The sequence below is a fragment of the Cricetulus griseus genome, chromosome 5, assembly GCF_003668045.3.
Source record: "Cricetulus griseus strain 17A/GY chromosome 5, alternate assembly CriGri-PICRH-1.0, whole genome shotgun sequence".
NCBI lineage: Eukaryota > Metazoa > Chordata > Mammalia > Rodentia > Cricetidae > Cricetulus > Cricetulus griseus.
In genome coordinates, this window is record NC_048598.1 from 106,729,080 (window position 1) to 106,748,601 (window position 19,522).

The 19,522-nt window shown below is 41.7% G+C and overlaps 1 protein-coding gene across 2 annotated transcripts in view; it reads right to left on the bottom strand.

Annotated features, from left to right (window-relative positions):
- Window positions 1-19,522, bottom strand: part of Ttc8 (tetratricopeptide repeat domain 8) — a 62,311-nt gene that overhangs the window by 23,888 nt on the left and 18,901 nt on the right. Inside the window, exons 2-6 of one of the 2 annotated variants that reach the window (XM_027419618.2) lie at window positions 16,647-16,767; window positions 15,609-15,672; window positions 15,354-15,513; window positions 15,061-15,150; window positions 11,013-11,057 (exon numbers count right to left, since the gene is read on the bottom strand). In XM_027419618.2, coding sequence (XP_027275419.1) covers window positions 11,013-11,057; window positions 15,061-15,150; window positions 15,354-15,513; window positions 15,609-15,672; window positions 16,647-16,767 — 480 coding nt within the window. The remainder of the gene's footprint in view (window positions 1-11,012; window positions 11,058-15,060; window positions 15,151-15,353; window positions 15,514-15,608; window positions 15,673-16,646; window positions 16,768-19,522) is intronic. The other variant, XM_027419619.2, reaches the window with a different exon arrangement.

Sequence of the window (19,522 nt, forward strand, 5' to 3'; positions counted from 1 at the left end):
ACCAGAGGAAGCGTGAAGCACTGGCTTGCTATGGAGCCTGGGGAGATGGCTTCAGCAGCAAAGTGCTTGCTGTGCAGGTATGAGATGAGAGTTCAGCTCCTCAGTCCCCAGAAAAAGCTGAGTGTGGTGCCATGTGCCTGTAACCTCCATGCTAGGGAGAACGCATGTGAATTCAGAATAAGAAAGGGGCTTTGGAGAGTGGGAGAACACAGAAGAGGCAAAGAAGTCTGAGCATTTGGGTTACTGCTGCCTTCAACGATCATAATTCTATGGCTCTGCTGTCACTTTACCTTCTAGTAATTAATATTTCCTTCAATCCCACTGTGTGTGTGTGTGTGTGAGAGAGAGAGAGAGAGAGAGAGAGAGAGAGAGAGAGAGAGAGAGAGAGAGAGAGAGTGCAAGTGCCTACAGACGCCAGAGACATCAGATCCCCTGGACTGGGAGTTACAGGTGGCTGTACACTTCCAGATGTGGGTGCTGGGGCCAGGAACTAAACTCTGCTCATCGACAAGAGCAGTATGTTCTCAGCCACCTCTCTGCCACAATCCCGTATCTTTGGTATCTTTTTCCTTCCAGTGTTTTTACATGCTCAGACAAGAGGTAGTCCATTAAGAATTGACATTTTTTATAGAGAGGAAGTGGAAAACCTTTTGACAGAGGAGAAAGGGAGTAAGTCTTTACACAAATTTGAAGTTCCCAGAAATCTAAAAGTTTTATAAAGATTCAGTGAATAGAACTGGAGTTATCAATTAAATGAGAATTCTATTTTTTAATATTTATTTGTCTTCCCAATGTTGGAACTGCTTTATTCTAGAGTCAGTGTTAATATAATTATGAGAGCCAACAGTTCCATTAAAAGAACACTTGGATCTTCGGTTCTATTATCTCAAAATGCATCCCTATTACTGTCCTCTTTAATATCAGCTCTCTTCTGAAATGAATGCCAGAAAAGTTCCCTCAACCTCCTATTGCAAAATTAATTACTTTTCCATGTGTTCTCTATCTCTCTTGCTCCAGGGGAGACCTCTAAATATGCAAACTTATCAAGGCATGGTGTCACCATGCTGAGACTCTAATGGACCTAAAAAATCAACATCTCTACTTGAATGCTATGGAAATTAAAATAAGCCACATACGATTTTACTTTCATGTGCTTATTTTTCTTTTTCCCTTCTAGCCAGATATAAACGTGAAGACAAAAGAGAGAGAGAGAGAGAGAGAGAGAGAGAGAGAGAGAGAGAGAGAGAGAGTGACTTCAAGTGGCATTATTTCTGGGAAACTTGTGTTTTCAGAGGGCTCCATTCAAGCATGCACTGTAAATATCTATGCACATTAACTTTGACTCAATCTTTATTAAGACCTTTTCCAGCAAATAAATCACATTCACTATCATGTTTAATATAAACAGACCTTCTACTGTTTTTAGGCAAAGCTTCCATTTGAATGATTCCTATGCACCCTGATTTCCTAAGTGCTTATGATAGGTAGCCAAGTTTGCCTTCAGATACAGTCCTGGATCAAGTCTTCCTGTGGAGGAACTGCATGTTCCTATTGGTCCAGATAAAAGAAATACAAATTGCTGAGCCAATAAAAATGGTAGGAGAGTTATCTTAAGCAATTCTTGCCCACATGAAGACTTGGGCTGGGTTAGACAAGAATACTTGTGAAGACTTCTGAAGGCCCCTGCACTCCCCCAGGGGAGACCCTTTGTGGGTCTTTGAATGAGACTGTTGCTATAGTCTCACATACTTGACACTTGCTCCCCAGTTTGTGGCACTGTTTGAGGTTTAGAAGGTGTGGCCTTGTTGGAGGCAGTATGTCACTAGAGGCCAGCTTTGAGACTCATTTCCAATTGTTCTCTCTGCTTTGTGCTCCCAGTTCAAAATGTGAGTTCTCAGCACCATTTCCAATTGTTCTCTCTGCTTTGTGCTCCCAGTTCAAAATGTGAGTTCTCAGCACCCTATTTCCAGCTGCCATGCCTGCCTACTGCCTCCAATCAGCCATTATGGACTCTGACCCTCTGCAACCATAAGCCAAAACAAACTCTTTCTTCTCCGAGTTGCCTTGGTCATGGTGTTCTGTCACATGAGCAGAAAAGTAGCTAATGTGCCTTCTTTCCATCTCCATTGTTCAGGAGTGTCACTGTGCTCACAAAAGGCACTGAAGAATAACTTGCTCAGGTCATTAGCTGGAGTCCTTACTTCTGACTGGTGTCAAAAATAGTTTAAGAACCAAACAAATTCCTTGTGGTAGTTGTGAATGTATTAGGAAGCCTGGCCTTGTTGGAGGAAGTGTGGCCTTGTTGGAGAAGGCTGAACAACACACACTTTTAATCCAAACCTTGAGGCTGGAGGGTACACCTTTAATCTGGGCTGCACCTTCTGTTGGAAGTGTGTTTCTGTGGGAGCTGGCTCTGAAGTCTTTTTCTCAAACTTCACTCAGTGTGACAGTCAGTTGACTTCCTGTTGCCTTTGAGTCAAGATGTAAGGACTCTCAGTTCCAGCACCATGTCTGCCTGCATGCGGCCATGCTCCTTGCCATGAAGGACTGAACCTGAACTGTAAGTGAGCTGCCTCAGTTAAATGTTTTCTTTATAAGAGTCACTGTGGTCGGGTTAGAGAGATGGCTCAGAGGTTAAGAGGTTAAGAGCACTAGCTGCTCTTCCAGAGGTCCTGAGTTCAATTCCCAGCAACCACATGGTGACTCACAACCATCCATTATGAGATTTGGTGCCCTCTACTGTTGTGCAGATATACATGTTGTATACATAATAAATAAAATCTTTAAAAAAAAAAAAAGAGTTGATATGGTCATGGCTTCTCCTCACAGCAATAGAAACCCAAATTAAGACATTCCTGTTTATAGTTTAGAGCTACTGGCATTTAAAATATTTTAAATAGTGACATAAGACCTGTATTTTTTTAATTCTGATTTATATTCTCTGTGTGCCTGTGTCTCTCTCTATGTCTCTCCCTTTCTCTTTCTTTCTCTCTGTTTCTTTGTGTCTCTTTCCATATCTCTCCCTCTATGTTTCTCTCCATCCCTCCCTCTCTCCCTCTCTGTGTGTGTGTGTGTGTGTGCATGTGCACACACGCTTGAGTGTTAAGCCAGAGGACAGCCTTGGTTCCTTGGTTATTGCCCCTCAGGTACCATCCTACCTCATTTTCTGAAGACAGAGTAAGTAGCTCATTGGAACTTGCCAAGTAGACTAGACTAGCTGGCCAGCAAGTACTCCAGGGATCCCCTGCACTGGGTTTATAAGCATGGGCCTCCATACCTAGCTTTTTCTACACTGGTTATGAGGCCTAAACTCAGGTCCTCATGCTTGTAAGGCAAGCACCTTTGGACTGAACTGACTCAAATTCTTTAACATGTACATTCATATTTAAGAATCTTTACAACTCCAAGACAGACATTCCCTGGAATCTGCCCCATCCATGCCTCTGGGCACATAGTCAATACCGCAGGTTCCAGAAAAAGGACTGGTACCCCTAGCCTCACTCCTTGATACCCTCTAGGGTAGCCTAAAGCCATGCCTCAGAACAATCTTCAGCTGCCCAAGATAAACGCCACTTGGAGCCTTAATCAGGGAAGCCTCTTTTTCCAGTGAATAGGGTGAGTGAGTTTAGGAACTGATGGCTACAAAGAATGCTGAGCCAAGGGGGTGTACAAGTGCCTGGCCCTTAACAAAACATTCATGTCATCACTTCTAAGGCTCAGGGAGCATAGTGGATGGGATGGGGGTGGGCAGGACTGTACGAGCTGTAAGACAGGGGAAAGGGCTGTGAAATGCCATGCCCTGGGCAAGCCACAATCACAAACTCACAGCTGCAGCAGACCCCTATGCTGTGTCTGCACAAGAATAGGGACATCAACAGTCAGGCATGGAGGAGGAGGGGCTCAGGGCTCTACCTCTAACTACTCACTACTGATCGGTGCCTGGGGAGAAGGAGTCATTGCCTTCAGCTGTGTGGCCCTTAGTGACCCCACCATGCTCCAGTGCAAAGTCTAACTCCAGTGATTACACAGAGGATCTTGGCTAAAATAAACAGAGAACAAAACAAACCCCAAAGTCATGAATCCAGGAAAGTGGCTGGTGGGGATGAGGGGGAGGAAGGGGAAATAATCAGAATGCATTATGTACGTATAAAAATGTATGTATAAAATGTATGTATGTATAAAAATAAGCGAGTGTGGGTTTGAGTCAGTCCCCATAGGCTCACAGATCTGAATGCTCAGTCATCAGGGAGGGGCCCTAGATGAGGGTAAGGAGCCAGGGCAACTTCCTTCTTGTTGAAGGAAATGTGTCACTGGGGGGTAGGATTCGGGGTTTCAAGGACCCCAAGCCAGACCCAATGTCTTTCTTCCTGCTGCCTGCTGATCCAGATCCAGATCTCTCAGCTGCTTCTCCAGCACCATACCTGCCTATTTGCCACAAGGATGCTAATGGACTACATTTCCGAGACTGTAAGTAAGCCCCATGGTCATGGTGTCTCTTCACAGTAATAGAACACTGACTAAAAACAGAGTGATTAATAGCTTATTAGGTACTATTTATTACTAATAATATGTATTTAATATAAAACCCTAACATGCCACATTTAAAAACCACAGGTTTATTGAAGTCCAGCTGTAGAAGGAACTTTGGCAAATCTGGACAGTGTAGTCTGCGAACTTTTGAAACTTTGTTTACTGTTATGACAACTTCAAGATGCTGAAACTAAAGAGCATGTGGAAATAAAGATTCCAGATCATTAGCCCACATGTATTATGGCCAATGATCAGTCAAAAACAGAGAGAGAAAACGTCATTAAAAACTCAAGTATATACATGTAGGTAACAATAATAAAAGAAGGAATACAGTTTTCTTCAGATCAGCTTTACTGTGTCTTAGGTTTCTATTGCTGTGAAGTGAAGAGACACTATGACCACAGCAGCTCTCATAAAGAAAAACATTTAGTTGGGGCTGGCTTACTGTTTCGGAGGTTTAGTCCACTGTCATCATGGTGAGAAGCATGGCAGCATGTAGGCAGACATGGTGCAGGAGAAGGAGCTGAGAGTTCTACATCTTGATCCACAGGCAACAGGAAGTGAACTGTCACACTGGGAGTAGCTTGAGCATAGGAGACCACAAAGCCCACCCCCACAATGACACACTTCCTCCACCAAGGCCACACTTAGTCCAACAAAGCCACACCTCCTAATAGTGCCACTCCCTTTGGGGGCCATTTTCTTTCAAACCACCACACTGTGTGTGTGTGTGTGTGTGTGTGTGTGTGTGTGTGTGTGTGTGTGTGTGTGTGTCTGTGAGTGTGTGTGTATGTGTGTGTATGTGTGTGTACACATATTTGTCTGTATTTGTATGTGCATATTCCATGTTGCACATGTGGAGGTCACAGGACAACTTCCAGGACTCAGTTCTTCCCTTCCACCATGTAGGGCTTAGGTATTGACTGACGCTGGACCTCAGGCTTGGGGGGAGATGACTTCTGCTGACCCATCTAACCTGATTGGTTGTATTTATTCTTAACATTGAAAATACTACTTCAGAGTACTCTTAATAGTTAGCTCTAGCATTCTCCCTACGAACAGAAAGATAAAATGACCGGCCCACGTGTTATTTTAGTTTTGTCAATAATGTCCCTCAAATAGGAGCACAGAGACAGAAATATAGTTGTCACATCAAAGATCAATTTTACTTGCTTAACATTTAAATGCCACTTCACAGTTTTTTATAATTACCTATAGTATCCCCTGTATTTATGCAAAATACTTGCTTTTGAAAAATCTGAAGGTCATCCAAAGTAATGCATATAAAAGCAGCTCTGATTTCATTAGCATGCTAAAAAACAGAACCTTTTTATCTCTTTTTCCAGATAAAGTTGCAAAATAGATAAAAGGTTTTAAAAAATGCCCAGTTTGTGCTCATTATCTAAGTCCTTTTTGGGAAATAACATTTGCAATAAAATATAAAATGACATTTTAATGGAAGAGTCTGACTCAAAAAGCACTATGCATAAGCATGTGTGAGAGTGTACAAGCTGGTGTGACATAAGCACGTGTGTGAGAGTGTACAAGCTGGTGTGACATAAGCACGTGTGTGAGAGCGTGCGAGCTGTTGTGACATAAGCATGTGTGAGAGTGTACAAGCTGGTGTGACATAAGCACGTGTGTGAGAGCGTGTGAGCTGGTGTGGCATAAGCACATGTGTGAGGGCGTGCGAGCTGGTGTGACATAAGCACGTGTGTGAGAGCGTGTGAGCTGGTGTGACATAAGCACGTGTGTGAGGGCGTGTGAGCTGGTGTGACATAAGCACGTGTGTGAGGGTGTGTGAGCTGGTGTGACATAAGCACGTGTGTGAGGGCGTGCGAGCTGGTGTGAGCAGGGAAACAGCCCCAGGCATATGTCCTCAGCGCTCCTCCAGCCAATCACAAGATCAATGCAAGGACTCCAGTAATTATATGCTTAAGGAATAAACCTGTCATCTCACAAGTGCAAACAGGAAGGGAAAGTCTGTACTTTCCACGAAGTAAAAATGAAAAGAGCTACCTCCTTGAGTGTTCTACGCTAGAGTAAACTAGAACATAAAAAAAAAAACAAGAGCCCAATTATGAACATTTAAATTTATTGAGGTGCTTAATTTATAATAGCAAAGATTGCTATTAAATCAGGAAACTTAAGAAAAGTTTAAAAAGGAAGATAAAATGGAGCTTAATTTCCACCAGAGCCATGAGGCCGACCTGGTTTCTATACTGTAATCCAAGAGGCTGATGCATTGTGGGCATTCAACAAGTACACATGAAATGAAGACATCTTAAACCTAGTCTCAAGAAATACATCCAAGTATCTGTCTTAAGTATATGTAAACATGTATTTAGTTATGATTCTGCTTAGCATCCTCAATGGATACTTTTTGACTTAATATTAGAAAATAAACATTTGCGATTTTTATGATTTTGGTAACTATTATCTTACTGGCTGCATGAAAAGCGCATTCTGCTGTTCATTATAACATCAAATTTGTCCTCCAGCACTGAGCATTTATGTTGCTTTATGAGTATTTTTGCTACTGTATCTACTACTATAATGATCATCACAAATACAGCTATTTTTCCTGACGATTTTTTTGAGAACTGAAATCACAGAATAAATTAAGCAAATGTGTTTATGGCTATCTGTTTCCTTTTACCATGGTATTTTCTAAATCACACCTTTTACAACATTATCTATAACTTGTAACAATTTATGACACTGTTCCTAAACATTTAAAGTCCTTTATTTTACATTTCTTGTCAGCAAGAAAATACATCTGTACTGTAACTGCTTCCTGCTATTGTGCCCAAATTATCTGTAATTGGGTCATTTCTCTGTCCGTAAGAAGCTCTCTAAGGCCTGGGGAGATGACTCTCTGGGTAAATCGACCAGGAGTTTGGATCCCTGGAACCCACATAAAAGGTGGGTTCGTGTGATGAGCTGTCTGTAATCCCACATCACAAGGCACGGGGGAGATTAGTATGGGGCAAAGACAGGGAACCCTCTTAGTGTGCTAGACTAGCTGGAATGGCAAGCTCCAGGTTCGGCATGAGACTCTGCCTCAATATGTATGGTGACCAAGGAAGACACTTGACATCAGCTATCGGCCTCCAAGTGTATGCAAGCACAAGCACAATGGCACATGTATGTGTGCTCATACACGCATGAATGAGCATATACATACCGAATCTATGCCAGGAAAGTAACAAGCAATATTTAAAATCACCCTGTAGGTACATTTTTGCCTTGTAACCGCTATATAGAAATTGTATGCAAGAACCAGTCAACTTCTTACGTTTGCCATTGCTTCACAAATCTAACCCATGAAGTGGTTTAACTGCTGAACTCCGCGTGTTTGTATGTGCATATACAAACCTGCATGTGTCCATGCATGAGGAAAGCAGCAAAGGTCAATTTTGAGTGTCATCCCACCAGAGCCAGCTTCCTTTTTACTGAGACAGGGTCTCTAGGCTGGCTCACCTATTAACGTAAGATGGCCAGCAAGCCCCTGGGAATGTGCCCATTTCCACTTCCCCAGCACTGAGATTAGAAGCACATGCCACCATGTGAGTTCTGGGGAATACACTCAAGTCCTTGTGTTTGCTTAATAACTCATCAACCCAACGTCCAAAATAATGTCTCCAAACAAGCTCCCACAGTTGTCATTTAACCATTCAAAGAGATCTACTGCAAAGAGTTTCGAATTTTGTTCAGCATTGCTTGTTTTGAATATATTAAGTCTTTTGTTATTCATGAACATAATCTTATAAAATTTATAAATGGAGACTCTGGTTCCCAATAAGATTTTGCATCATATTCTTGTTCCTCGGGTGTATTTAAAGGTCATTTTGCTATTTTTTTCTATTAATTCACTAATTTCTTTTAATGAACTTCCTTCCCTGGTGAGGTTGTTATATGGAATTCAAGCTTTCAAATGCTGCCAAGGGTCCTCAACTCTATTTCCTACGTTTGGATAAATGTTTTCTAGTGCTTCTATAATTCCAGAATATGCTCTACAGCAGTAGTTCCCAATCATCACTGAAAACTCACATTGCCTGTGGAGTTCTTAATAGCAGCAGGGTCAGCAGCCTCCCATGGGGATTCTGATTTTGGAAGTGTAGCACAAACCCACACATCACTGCTATTAAATTACACAGGTAATTAAGAAAAAGGGCCCTTTTTGCATTTCTATTTCTAGGTCAATGAGAATATAATTTGCAGATTTAGATATAAAGAGCAAAGACTTGGGTTGGCCTGCCTCCCTCTGTCCTCCATCTCAGGACTGAAATGGTGACTGGCACACTGTGTCCCTCAGTGGCACACACCTGTAATTCTAGCACTTGGCAGGCACAGGCATGACTGAGAGTCATGAAAAGAAAAAAGAAGAAACCTTCTAAAACCAGATTTGTGACAATTTAATAATCAGAGATTGGCTCATCTGTGAAATGGAGTAGATTTGGGCAGTGTTACATATCATCCCATTAAAAGCCTTTGTGAGCCGTATAGTAAGTGAAATCATGGGGTTCTTCTGTTTACAGAAATGCACGTGGTTTCTTGGTGGGCTAACCTTAGACTCCTCTGTTCCCTTTGTGACCCCACACTTGCCTTCTTCATCACAGGTGAGTCCCACGTTCTCTGTATCCAGCCTGGGCTCTCAGACAGACACTTGTACCCTCCCTACTGCTCAGTGCATACAATTGTATGCCCACACTGAGAGCTTTCGTCATTTCAAACACAAACAATTATGCAGCTGCTTTATAAACTGATGAGTCAATCCCATGTCTGTTAGTAAAGCTATCACCCTCACCGCACACTCAGGTGGCATCTCTGACTGGTGTCTGTTACGATAAATCTTTCCGACAAAAGCTGCCTGAGCCCCACTGCCACGTGTGAGCTTTACGCCAGCTGCCCGCCTGAGTTAGGCCCAAATGAATACACAGAAACTTGTATTAGGTTCAAAGCTGCTTGGCCAATGACTAAGATTCTCGTCTGTTAGTTCAGTCTCAATTATCATACATCTATATATTTTATAAGACTTATCTTATTGGATGCCTTATTGGCGTCCCTCCTTGCCGGTGGATCACATCCTGCTGCTAGAGGAGGCGAAGGGGAAAGAGGGACGCTTCCTGTTTCTCCTTCTTTAACTATGAGTCTCCTTGCTATGTCACTTCCTTCCTGGATCACCACTTCTCTACTACATTTCCCAGAATCCTCTTTGACTCCTAGTCCTGCCTAACTTGCCGTTTCATTGGCCAAGCAGAACTTTATTAAACAATCAATAAGATAAACATACATAGACGTACTTCCCCCATCAGGTGTCTCCTTCCTTTGCCCACAACATCAAACCTATCATCAAGTTCAGTCGTTTCTTTAAACTGTCTCTTTGGGGCCCTTGTTTTTGAAGGTAAGTCTTACTCAGCTCTCATTCCAGTCTCTGTTCAGGGTTTTCCATTCTTCTTCCTCGTTCTCATGAAACCCTGCTCACTCACTGGCAGATGTTTGCCAGCGTGGGTCACCACCTATGTCTTCCCTTGGCTACCTTCAGTCTGTCATCTACTCTTGTTTGTTTTTGTTTTTAACACATGCAGACATACTCTGTGGCTCAGACTAGTCTTAACTCACAATTCTCCTGACTCAGCTCCTTGAGGGCTGTGACCGAAAATGTACACCTCACACCTCATACCTCACACCTCACACCCAGTGACAGTTTTTGTCAATTTTGTTGTCTCAGAATAGACAGCTTACAGAAGCAGGTGCAGTATCATATTTTCGTTAGCTTGCCCTGTACACTGAGTTGTGGCTGACACACAGAAGACACACCTGTGGGAAGTATTTTCCTGCACACTCAGCATGTGAACATAGTGTTTTTCCTGGACTTATAAGAAAATGGGGAAATTGTTATCTGATATTACAGAATTGCCTTCATTTGACTTAAACAACCTCATGAGTTTTCTCCTCATCTGCATACTGGCTTATTTAAATTGAAACAAATTTGGAAAATCAGATGCATTACTGAGAAGGTGCCGTGAAAACTGACTACAGCTGGAGCTAGATGGTGAATAACATGGGCTCTTTAAGTTATTATTTCTACTTTTGTGTGTGTAGTTATTACTTCTACCTTCATGGGTGAGAGGGGCAGAAGATGGCAGAAATGCATGCTAGTAAACTTCTAATACTCTGTGGTTTAAAAAAAAATACAATGAACCAGTAGTACTATTAGCATAAAGAATACATTTTGACAGGCATATGGTATTCTTAGTTATCTTGCCCTTTAACGACAGCTACATAATCTACAAACCATGCAAAATTCTTACCATTTCTATATTTATACAAATGTCCCCACCAAAACTGAAACTTTCAGTTCCTCTAATTTTTAATGATTCCATTTTTTTAAGGAAAGAAATAGAACATTTCAAAATCTAAAGCTCCAAAGCCTAAAAAATTACAATGAAAGAAAATAACAGGAATTTGTCACTTACCATCTTAACATCATTTTCATGGTGAAAAATATATTCAAATAAAGCCTGGAAAGGACAAAATGTCAAAACATACTCAGTTTTATTTTAATAAAGCACTTTGTTATTGTTATATGGAAACTCAAAACTTAGCTGACTTAGAGTACAGGATACTCTAAAGTGCTAGGAATTGGTAAATAATAAATGTGACTGTCATTTGTCATAGTAACCCATTATAAAATTCTGCAACTCACAATGAATTTTGTTTTTACAGACAATAAACTGGAAAGTTCAAAGAACTGAACCTTTTTCCTTTATGTTATATACATTATTTTATTAAAACAAGACAAAAGAAGTTTGTCTTATTTTCTAAAGACTTACAATTGTCATGAAGGTTTCACCCAATTTGGATACTCTCTTTATATTATAGAGATTATTATTTAATTTTGACACATGGGAAATTGGGTATCCCTTCTGAAATAACATGGAATATAAATGTTAAGCAGAATTTTCTGCTTAATTTTTCAAAGCCATCTCCTCAGGTTTCTTAACAGAGGGCTACACAGCCCAAATGCACACTGGAATCACACAAGAGGGCCCAGACCAGGCCAGTTAAATCAGACACCAGGAGGTATAGATGGTGGGGGCCGTTCCCCGCTGCAGTTTGTAAAGCCTCCAGATAGCTCTAGTCTCCAGCCAGGGCTGAAAGGTGTGTTTTCAAATATTGACCTTGCTCGTCTGGACAAGCAAGCATTAATGGATTACTTTTTAGTTCCACGACCCTGTCTGGAATGTCAGTCTTTAACACCTATTAGTGACCCTGGGAGATGTCGCAGCTGTTAACACCCAGTGACACAGAAGCAACAAAAATGAAGAAAAAGAATCCAGGCCTGATGGCACAGACTTGTAATACTCTGTGGTAGTGGGGGCTGTGGCCAGAATATCACCAGACACTATCTTAAGAAAGAAACAAAGTTGGGGGGAATTGAGGGAAGGAAGAATGGGGAGGGGACTGGAAGCTGAGGCAGAGGCAGAGAGGGAAAAAGGGAAGGAGGAAGGGAGAGGAAGGGAGGGGAAGACTGAATAAGGCCCAAGATACGATCCTCAGCACAGCAACAAAAGAAGAAAGAAAGAAGAAAGTGTCGAGCACAGTGATGCACACCTGCAAAGGAAGCACACAAGAGGCTAAAGCCTTCAGAACAGGCAGGCATTCTAGACCAGCCTGGGTTACTTACTAAGACCCTGGCTTAACAGGAACACCCATCAAAACTAAACAACCAAATCCCAATTGATAGCAATCCTTTCCTTCTTATTACAAAAAAAAAAAAAAAAGTTCAAAGTGCAGTGGTGTCAGCTGCCATGAAAAGGCTTTCAGAGCACTCAAGCAGTATGGGTGTCTGAGCATCACATAGATATCCTACTGCATAAAGAAGTCCCGATGAGGCAAGGCAAGGGGGGTCAATTACCATAGACATCCCACAGCTAAAGAAGTTCTATGAGGCAAGGCGGGTGGGGGTCAATTACCATAGACATCCCATAGCTAAAGAAGTTCTGATGAGGCAAGGCAAGGCGGGTGGGGGGTCAAAGTGAAAAACCTGGTGACGTCCCTATAGCACACTAAAGGAACACAAGAATCTCATCTGCCCCGATGTATCTTACTCCACTGCAGGAAATGAATCCATTGGCTACACTCTTTCATTGAAAACTGGCCAGCCAGCCGCCTCAAGGAAGGGAACCCAAGTATTCCACAGGAATGCCTATTCATTACTCTACACACCTGAAGAAAAGGGGAGTGACTAAAGCTTTACAGTATTCTAAATGCCAGTGACTAGAGTACTACTGTCGAGAGAAGAAGTGAAGAAGTCACTAGTGTTTTTCTGGTCTGATATAGTCCACCAAATGGCATTCCTCTCCTAATTACCCCAGAAATGACAGCAATTAGAAATGAACTCAGCACTCATACAAGGAAGTTCACAAATTTCTGCTAAGTTTGCTGGGTTAGAGCAAAGTGTGTTTCCAGAAAGCAAGTGTTCTTCTTGTGCAATTTGTTCCAAGCTATTCCCCTAAGGAATTTGGGGTTTTATTTCATTTTGCTTTTAGGGGCTGTAGGTATGTGGAAGCCAGCCAGAGGGCACCTGAACTGTTGTTCTTACTCAAGCATACCCACCTTGTTTTTGTTCAAAGATTTATTTGTGTGTGTGTGGATGCATGGTGGCAGGGGTGGGGGTTGGGAGTGGGAGGACACCTGTTTGCACACACAGAGGCCAGGGGCAAGCATCAGGTGTTCTACTCGATCACTCTACCTCTTCCTCTGAGCAGGTTCTCCTCTCCCTGAACTTGGAGCTTATGTTTTTCTTGACTAAGATGGAAGCCATAAAGCCCTAGAAATCCTCCTGTCTCCACTCACCTCAGAACTGGGGTGACGTGTGTGAGTGGGGCACCTAGCTTATTATGTGGGTGCTGGAATCCAAACTCTGGTCCTCATGACCGTGCACCAAGTAATCTTAACCACGGAGCCATCTCTCCAGCCCCACTTGTTTCTTAAGACAGAGTTTCTCACTGGCCTGGGGCACCTTGACTGATTAGGATAAGATGGCTGGCCAGTAAGACACCCATTCTACTTTCACTTCTGTTGATATGATAGTATACCCTGGCAAAAGGCAAGTTAGGGAAGAAAAGAATTTATTTGACTTATAGTTTCAAGTTAAGTGCATTAGCACAGCATAGTTCGGGCAAGAACTAAAAACACTGGATCTATAGTCAAGAGTAGAGAAAAAATAAACACATGGACCCTTGCTTGCTCTCAGAAAGCTCTCTCCTCTGTTATATTGTTGAAGAGCCGATGCCCAGGGAATAGTGCTGCCCTCAGTGGGTTGGTTGGGTCTTCTACATCAATTAACAAGCCAAACAATCCCTTAAAGACACGGCCACCAGTCAACGTGCTGTAAGTAATTTCTCATTAAGGCTCTTCCTAGGAGATCCTAGATTATGCCAACTTGATAATTAAAACTAACCACCACGCCACCATACATAGCTTTTTTTTAAAAAATTATTTGTTTATTTATATGTGTGTGCTAATACATGCATGTCACAGCATACATGAAGAAATCAGAGGATAACCTAGGGGAGCCAATTCTCTCCTTCTACCGAGTGGGTCCTGGGTTTTGAATCCAGGTCATCAGTCTTGGTGGCATGCACCTATTCCCACTAAGCCCATACCCAGCGGTTTAATGTAGCCTCTGGGAACAAACTCAGGCCCTCATACTTGTGAGGCCAGCACTTTACCAGTTGAGCAGTATCTCTCATGACCCCTCACTCCCTAGTTTTTCACAATAGAAAAGTTCTGTATGTCTTCCTTTCTGTGCTTTTACTTTTCTAGTTTCTTTTTACTCTTTCCACTCTCCCCACTTTTGCTCCCTTATCCACCTGCTCTCTGCCTCTAATTCTCTCTTTATTTAAGGGAATACTCAGAGAGATGGGAATTATTTAGGTAGTTGGCTTGCTGGCTGCTGTCTGGCTTGAGTAACACTGAGGGGCCCAGCTAATTACTAATTAAGCATACATATATTCTCCATCCTTTTTATCACCCTTATATCATACAAGAGTTGAAAATTATTTTTCTGAGAATAGTCCAAGCTGTAGAACAAACACACCCACATCCTCAAGCTTCATTCTGCAAAGATGGTCCTGCCTCTCTGCTTTCTTTGTTGTAAATTATTGTCATTAACCAGAGGAAAGGATTTTCCAGTCAGGCAGTGGTGGTGCACAACTTTAATCCCAGCACTGGGGAGGCTGAGGCAGGTGGATCTCTGCGTGTTCAGGGCCAGCCTGGTCTACCTGGTGAGTTCCAGGACAGCCAGGAGTGTTTCACAGAGAAACCCTGCCTCAAACAAAACAAACAAAAAATATTTTCCTATAATAATTATATATGTACTTATTTCTGATAGATTGTGCTTAATTCAAGACAAAGAATTTTTGCATGTTACGATAACTAAATTCTCCATTTCCTATAAAGCCATGTTATCATACTTCTATCATTACTTCATAACTTAGGATCTTCTGAAGCACATACCTTTGCCAACTTAGGTTTCTGGGAATATTTTGTTAAATTCAGTCTAGATAAATTTATAAATGGTCCTTCAGGACTTGTAAGCATGGAAGCCTATGAGAGGAAAGAGAGAGAAAAAGAAATTGAAAACTTTCTCTCGTAACATAGAGTTTCATCTGCATAAAGATTATAGTAATTTATAGAAATTATAAAATGATAAGAATTAGCTTCAAAGTTTCCATTTAATTCTAGTAATACTAGTGGGGCATAAAGTTACTTGGGTAACACAAGGTTCTGGGAAAGCTGACAGAACCTACCGTCCCTAATCTGACGAATCTTCCGGATGAGCTAGTGACAGGTCGTGCTGTGTAAGCAGTTCTGGGTGTTCTGATGGCCTGTTCCATTGTACCCGGCCTTCCAGTCTGTGTGCTGGGCCTAAGGAAACCTGTAATAGGTCTTCCAGCTTGAGTGATTGGCCTGTGGAGATTGACAGTTGTTATAAAACAAACAAGATAATCCAGGATATGTCTCCTTAGGATTTGGAGACAGGGGAATGAAACTAAAATACAGACCTGACAGCTTGACTTGGTCCTCCGGTCTGGTTAGTTCCAGGGAGCTTCAGAGATGTGCCAGGGCCTAGAAGATGGGATGGTAATCAATATATATTACTTATGAACTTTTAGAAACACTTAGCAACTTCATTTTCAGATTTGTCCTGGCCTGGGAAGACTTTATAGCAGAAAATGCTTTGAGAAAATGGGTTTGAGGCTCATCTTCAGTGGTGTTTACCACTCTACTTGGTGGCATCTACCTGGGAGAGCAGGACCTAAAAATGAGGCAAGCTAAGTCTCACAAATAGCCAACTTTATTCAGAGCATCAGACAATTTATACCCTGAGGGTTAAAAGGATCATATGAGCAAGATGTTCAACCACAAGGACAAGCCCCCCGTGGCAAAAACATGTTTTTCCATAGACATGTGAATAATGCAGCTGAAGTAGACTCATTACAATCCGCTGCACCTGGGAGGAGCAAGAAAACACATTCCAAGAACAATTCTGAGTTTTGAAGAAACTGATGTCATAAAGCTCTTGTTTTGATTTCTTGGAGTTTTCTCACAAGCACTCAGAAATCTCATGACTCCATTCTTGAACTGTGTTCTGCCAACTGCGCCCTTATCATGTGACTCGTGTTAGCACTCAGTCTCAACAAGGAGTCTGTAAGGCAGGTTTAGTACTAAGCCCAGGGGCTCAAGGAATTAAGTTAGCAGGTCACCAGTTAGCAGAGCTTACATTCTGATTCAAAACTAGCATGCTTTAAAGTCTAAATCGATGGTTCTAGACTCAAAAGTTAATTGAGTCTACAAATAAAAGACTGTGTCCAGAATTCACCTATTTTAGCAAATCAAGGAGGAAAAGAAGATCTTAACAACCAATAAATTACCAGCAAACCACCATATATTAGGATCATCCTCCAATACTGGCTATATCATGACCCTATGCCACTCCCATTATATATGTGTTTATATAAAATACAGAAATACATATACACACACACATATTTCTCTTATATACCGTATCCTTCCTTTAACTTAACTGAACAAGTACTTACGCGGGACTTGGGCAATCGCATTTTCATCCAGAATCATTTCCGCAATCCCTTCCTGATCCACATCGATTTCATCTATGTACACCATTTCAGTCAGTGCTCGTGCTTTCAAAATCCAAGCTGCCTAAAAATGGTGGGAAAAAAGCATTCAGTAAATCTTCCACAGATTACCCAAGCCAAGCGTGTGTTGTTAGTGCACTCTGTGCTCTGTTTCAGGGCCATGACTTCCAGGACGTCCTTCCCAGTTTCCAAACCCCAGGCATCCTCTCCCCTTCCTTACAATCTTCCCTTTATGCTTCTAAAGATCTACCATGCATACCATATTTGACAACTATTATGATCAGCTGGGCATGTGCTAGCCCCTGCTCCCCAGAATACAAGCATTTCAACCTGTGCACTCCTGAGTCTTCTAGACCTTTAGTTGTTTTTATACATACTTGGGTGTTCAGGAAATGTTAGTTGACCCAACCTAAGATCAATTTCTCTGGATTCCAAATCACTACTTTGACCTGATGAGAACGGCGAATGGAAAAGTAATTAAAGAAGCTAAACTGAAAGCATCGTCAGCTTTGTGGGAGCCTGAGAAGGGCATCATAAGGTATACATACTTAACTCTCCTGTCAAACATGAAATTGCTTTCTGAAAAACTTGACCTTTCTGCTTTTTTTCCAGAATAAAAGCCAAGATAGATGATGCTCAGTGTCACTTGCACAACCTGTGAGTCTGGAAGTGGTGGCATAGACTTGACTGTACAGTCTACAGGAATACTAACAGAAATCTGAGCGACTGGGGCTCAGTATACCAGGAGTCTGGTTGTGAAGCAGGCTGACTGAAGCTGACAGAGCTTAAGAGGGAAAAGAAGAGAGCTGCAGGGTGTCTGGAGAGTCCCCACATGTACAGAACTTTATCCATTTAGTCTTTTTATTAAACCCCTTAGATATACATCATCGGGCTAGCTCTGAGTGGGAAACAAGATCACAACACGGATCTTAACAACTCCTGAACACACCATCATCTAAAGGATTAAACAGCAAAGCACACATCACTGTGTGATAGGTGACAAGTGTGTGACAGAAAAAAAGAGATTTTTGTAGAAAATGGTTGAAGAAAGAAAGAAAAGCCAGGATGGTGGTGTATGCCTGAAATCCCAGCACTTAGAAGTTGACTACACAGCAAGTTCAAGGCCAACCTGTAACATACAATATTGTCTCAAAATAATGATTCTAATAATAGTGATGAAAGCTTTGGCTCTGTGGTCTGGCAAAATTGTGTTTGGAAATTCCCAGTAGTTGAATTGTTGGTGAATCTGTCTGGACTAAGAGACCAGCCAGAGAGCACGTGTGTCATGTTGAGGTTTAGGGATTTTTTTTTTATGCTGATAATGAGGAGCCAATGAAATTTATGGGCCATATTTTGCAGTCTAACTTAAAACCTTCTCAACAAATCTGCCCTCCTCACTCAATCAACCCCAAACATCTTTCTCTGGCAGGGTCTCATGATGTAGCCAGGGTGTCCTTGAACTCTCTAGACCCTCAGATTTAGCGTGAGTGCTGGAATTATAGGCATGTACCATCATACTCATTAATCAAATTTCTAAAATCCAAGTTTTTATAATTTTAGTCATCATTTACATAATCAGTTATTAAACATCCACGGACATTTTTTAACTAGTTTTGAGTTGTTACCACTATTTCACAGTCCAATCTGTTGTGCCTGATATCCAGCTCCCTGTTAACCTATTAAATGTTAAGATTATGTAATTTCTGTGCTGAGATAATCAAAGCAAGGAAAGTGAATCCATCATTCTCCCCTGTCCTGAGCAAATAGATAACTACATCAGAAAAGCCCAGTAGGAACATCTGTTCTTTTTTATTCTCTATGAATTCAATCTTTATAAAGAAAATTTTGATTTTTAAGTCTTAAGAGATGGAAACAATGATATGAAAATGTTATATTAAAAGATCTGTGTAGACTGGGAGATTGCTCCATGGGTAAAACACAAGCTGTGCAAGCCTGAGTGAGGACTGGAGTTTATATCCCTGGCACGCATGTAACACACATCTGTAATCTCAGCACTGGATGATTATACTAAGAGAGGGAGATAGGAGAGAATCCCTAGAAATTCTCACAACAGCCAACCTGCTGTAGGCCCTGGTAAACAACAAGGGACCCTGTCTTAAATAAAGTGAATGGGAGGACTGACACCCAAAATGGTCCTCTGTCATCCACACATGTGCTGTGGTATTCACATGCACACACACACACACACACACACACACACACACACACACACACACACGCATGCACACACACCACATACATACATAGATACCTCATACACTGATATATATGCACATACACATATATGTGTCGCACACTCATTTACATATATACACATATCATACACACACAAAAGGTTTTTTTTAAAGATCTGAAATAAAACGTATGTTACTGTTTAGTTTTCGTGAATTTGTCACAAATTACAGTCATCTGAGGGAACATCAATTGAAAACTTTCCTCATCAAATTGGCCTGTAGGCAAGTCGGTGGGGCATTTTCTTGTGTGATGATTGATGTGGGTAGGTCCAAACCACTGTGGGAGGTACACACTTGGGCAGTGGTCCTAGATTGTATTGGAAAACAGGTTGAGCAAACCATGAAGAGAAAGCCAGTATGCAGCACTCCTCCATGGCCTCTGCATCTGTTCCCACCTCAGCTTCCCTCAACGACCAACTGTGACATGCAATAGTAAGCCAAAATAAATCATTTTCTCTCCAAGTTGCTTTTGGCTACGGTATTTATCACAGCAATAGAAATCTAACTAGGACAGAAGTTGGTACCAAGAACATGGGGTGTTGCTGTGATGGATCTGACCAAGTG